This window comes from Aplysia californica, unplaced genomic scaffold (genome assembly GCF_000002075.1).
Source record: "Aplysia californica isolate F4 #8 unplaced genomic scaffold, AplCal3.0 scaffold00010, whole genome shotgun sequence".
Classification (NCBI taxonomy): Eukaryota; Metazoa; Mollusca; class Gastropoda; order Aplysiida; family Aplysiidae; genus Aplysia; species Aplysia californica.
The window spans coordinates 2,951,642-2,954,215 of record NW_004797280.1 but is presented as its reverse complement, the minus strand read 5'-3'; the positions used below and the strand labels follow the sequence as shown (position 1 = coordinate 2,954,215).

The window sequence follows — 2,574 nt, the reverse complement described above, 5'->3', positions numbered from 1 at the left end:
CCCCCCCCCCCCCCCCCCCCATCAAAATTAACAGTTTCTTCCTCGTGTGTAAACTCACATTCTTATTATAAGGAATGGAGAATAAAATATGATAAACATTGGATATGTATACACAAAATGGTTCCTCTAATAATTCTGTAACCGAAAAAAGAGAGTGTAACATTACCAAAGACGATGAGAAGGTCAGTTCTACTTATAATTAAAGCTTTCTATTCCAATTATGCCCCCCCCCCCTTCCTATTTTAAAGGTACCAGTATGTGCTGGAATTACTCTCATAATCACGCTTGTGTGTTTTAGGGTTCTGGGTTACACACCAATATTGCTTTAAAAGAAAAAAAAAAGAAAAAAAAAAGGTAACGATATCATTCTAGGTAGCAGTATCCATAAAGTTGAGCTTTTCTCTAACAAGCGCATGCCTAAACATCTGGAAAGGGAACTTCCTCTGACCATACCCAGGTGTCCGTTTCAAAGGTTAATTTTCTCTCGGGACAGATTTGACAATAAATACATGTACATGATGTATTTGGAATCTGAGAACGATTTGAATACATGTATGTGCGGTTTGAAAAGAATGTTTCGTACTCACCTGATGAGGTCAGTACCGTTCGACTCAAAAGGTAAGTATAGTGTTTTATATGACAAATCCTCGGAATGTATTAGAAGACCTTTTGTCTGAAACAGAGCAGACGGGCAGCGTGAGGAGTAACCAAGAAAGTTGCTGAACGAGGTGCAGGAACAGTGCAACAATGTCAAAGCCCCCCTAAGGACCGTACGGCACATTAAATTAAGAAAATGATATAAGAAAATAGTTATCAACGGAGTTATTCTACAACCTATCAAAGCAAAGTTACATATACATTGTTGTATTATCAGTAAACTTGTTTAAAAAAATTAAATTACAAAGTATTCGAAAGAGCATGAAATGCCCTTACCCAGATGTAAGTAGCCGGTACGGATGCGTGCAATTCAAAATATGAATCCAAGGTTTGGGGTCTTATTTATTTATGTATTTATTTATTTGAGGGGGGGGGGTCCTTTTAAAGAACAGGATACCAAACATTTTGATATATTATTAATCCAGCGAAAAAATGTAATGTTGGTTACACGATTCATAACCCTGAAAAATGCCTTAGAATTTAGATTCGGGGAAAATGTGATAGGAAGACCCATCTCAGACATCAAACTGAAATATTACTAACCTTATCGTGGTTTGTAGAGAACGTGTTCACAAGAGCCTGCCCATTCAGGAAAAGCAGACTGAGGGACAGAGTGCTGGCGTTCTGGATCTGCCTCAAGACGTCTTTCTGCGTGGTTTTCTCCAAGTTCAATAAGTTGACAAACTCATCCACTTTTGGTGCCGCATTCTTGCCTGTGTTTTCCTCCCCGACCTGAAGAAGGAAGTTCTTCAACAAGTTGTAAGAAATAATAATGGCTTTTTTTTCTCAATTCTGTCATAACAGTTATAATCGCAAACAAAATAGCTTGCCTAATGTAACCACACTTAATGATACACACGCAGACTGTTTCAGTTTACAATTGAATCATAAATTTGAGCCTGTCAAAAATAATGTTCTAAAAGAGGTCTTGTCAAAAAGTTCTACTCCTTTTAATCGCACGAAAACGACAACCACGTGCACTTACTTCACTGTGTTGTTGAAAGATATTATCCTGACTCTGATCAGGCATACTGGAGGGTGGCTTGAAAGAGGATTTTAGTCTTTTACTCTTAGCGTTGATGATTGTGTTTTTCAGCGATGCCTTCTTGTCGACGGTGTTTTCACGAGATTTTTTGTCCTTGTCTCGTCTAGATAGGAACACCGGAGCTGGCAAAGAAAATCGTGGTCATTAGCAGGCCTCTTTTAATCTGTGTGTAATTAATTATAATTACAAATCAGTATGGAATGTATCTACTTTTTTTTTCTTTTGGCGTCAACTCTTTTTACCCATGAAAACTAATGCTACATAGAACCGTGTAAATGGAATCAAGCAACATAGGATGAAAAGAGCAAATTCTTGTTATGTGGGCTTTTGGTTGTGAAATAAAAAATCTGATTAGAAAGTGTATCGGCGCTTTATCGGAAGAACTGAAAAAAAATATAGATTTCGATTAAAACCACGCGAAAAACCTTTGAAAAGTTAAAAGAAATGGGAATCCGAGAAAGCTTTGAACTCTAATAGAACGCTCTAACTATGGATTGAGTGAGCGATATTTAAAAGGAAAAGCATACCCGATCTTCAGTATTTTGAATTTTAAAAATCTAACTTGCACAGTATAATACGAGGGATAAAGATACCATAACATTTTAGTGTGTCTGAACACTTCTGCACGTCCTACTTACCTAAGCGAACTGCGTGAGACTGGGAGACCACGGGTGATTCACTTAGGATGCGTTCTGGCAGATTTCTGCTGTATGACAAAGGCGGAGGAATTGATTTGAGTCAGTTAATTTTATCTCTCCATTTTGAGTACATACCGAGGCAAAGGGTGGTAAATGAAGAAGAACAGAAAAGAGACATTCTCACCGTAAGTGTGTGTGCGTGAGTGTGTGTGTGTGTGTGTGTGTGTGTGTGTG

The 2,574-nt window shown here is 38.0% G+C and overlaps 1 protein-coding gene across 1 annotated transcript in view; it reads right to left on the bottom strand.

Moving 5' to 3' along the window:
* Positions 1-2,501, bottom strand: part of LOC101857457 (DNA polymerase nu) — a 21,472-nt gene extending 18,971 nt beyond the window's left edge. The window contains exons 1-4 of the mRNA XM_005089923.3: positions 2,341-2,501; positions 1,643-1,824; positions 1,201-1,389; positions 588-673 (exon numbers count right to left, since the gene is read on the bottom strand). Coding sequence (XP_005089980.2) covers positions 588-673; positions 1,201-1,389; positions 1,643-1,687 — 320 coding nt within the window. The 5' untranslated portion in view covers positions 1,688-1,824; positions 2,341-2,501. The remainder of the gene's footprint in view (positions 1-587; positions 674-1,200; positions 1,390-1,642; positions 1,825-2,340) is intronic.
* Positions 2,502-2,574: the final 73 nt, after the last annotated feature.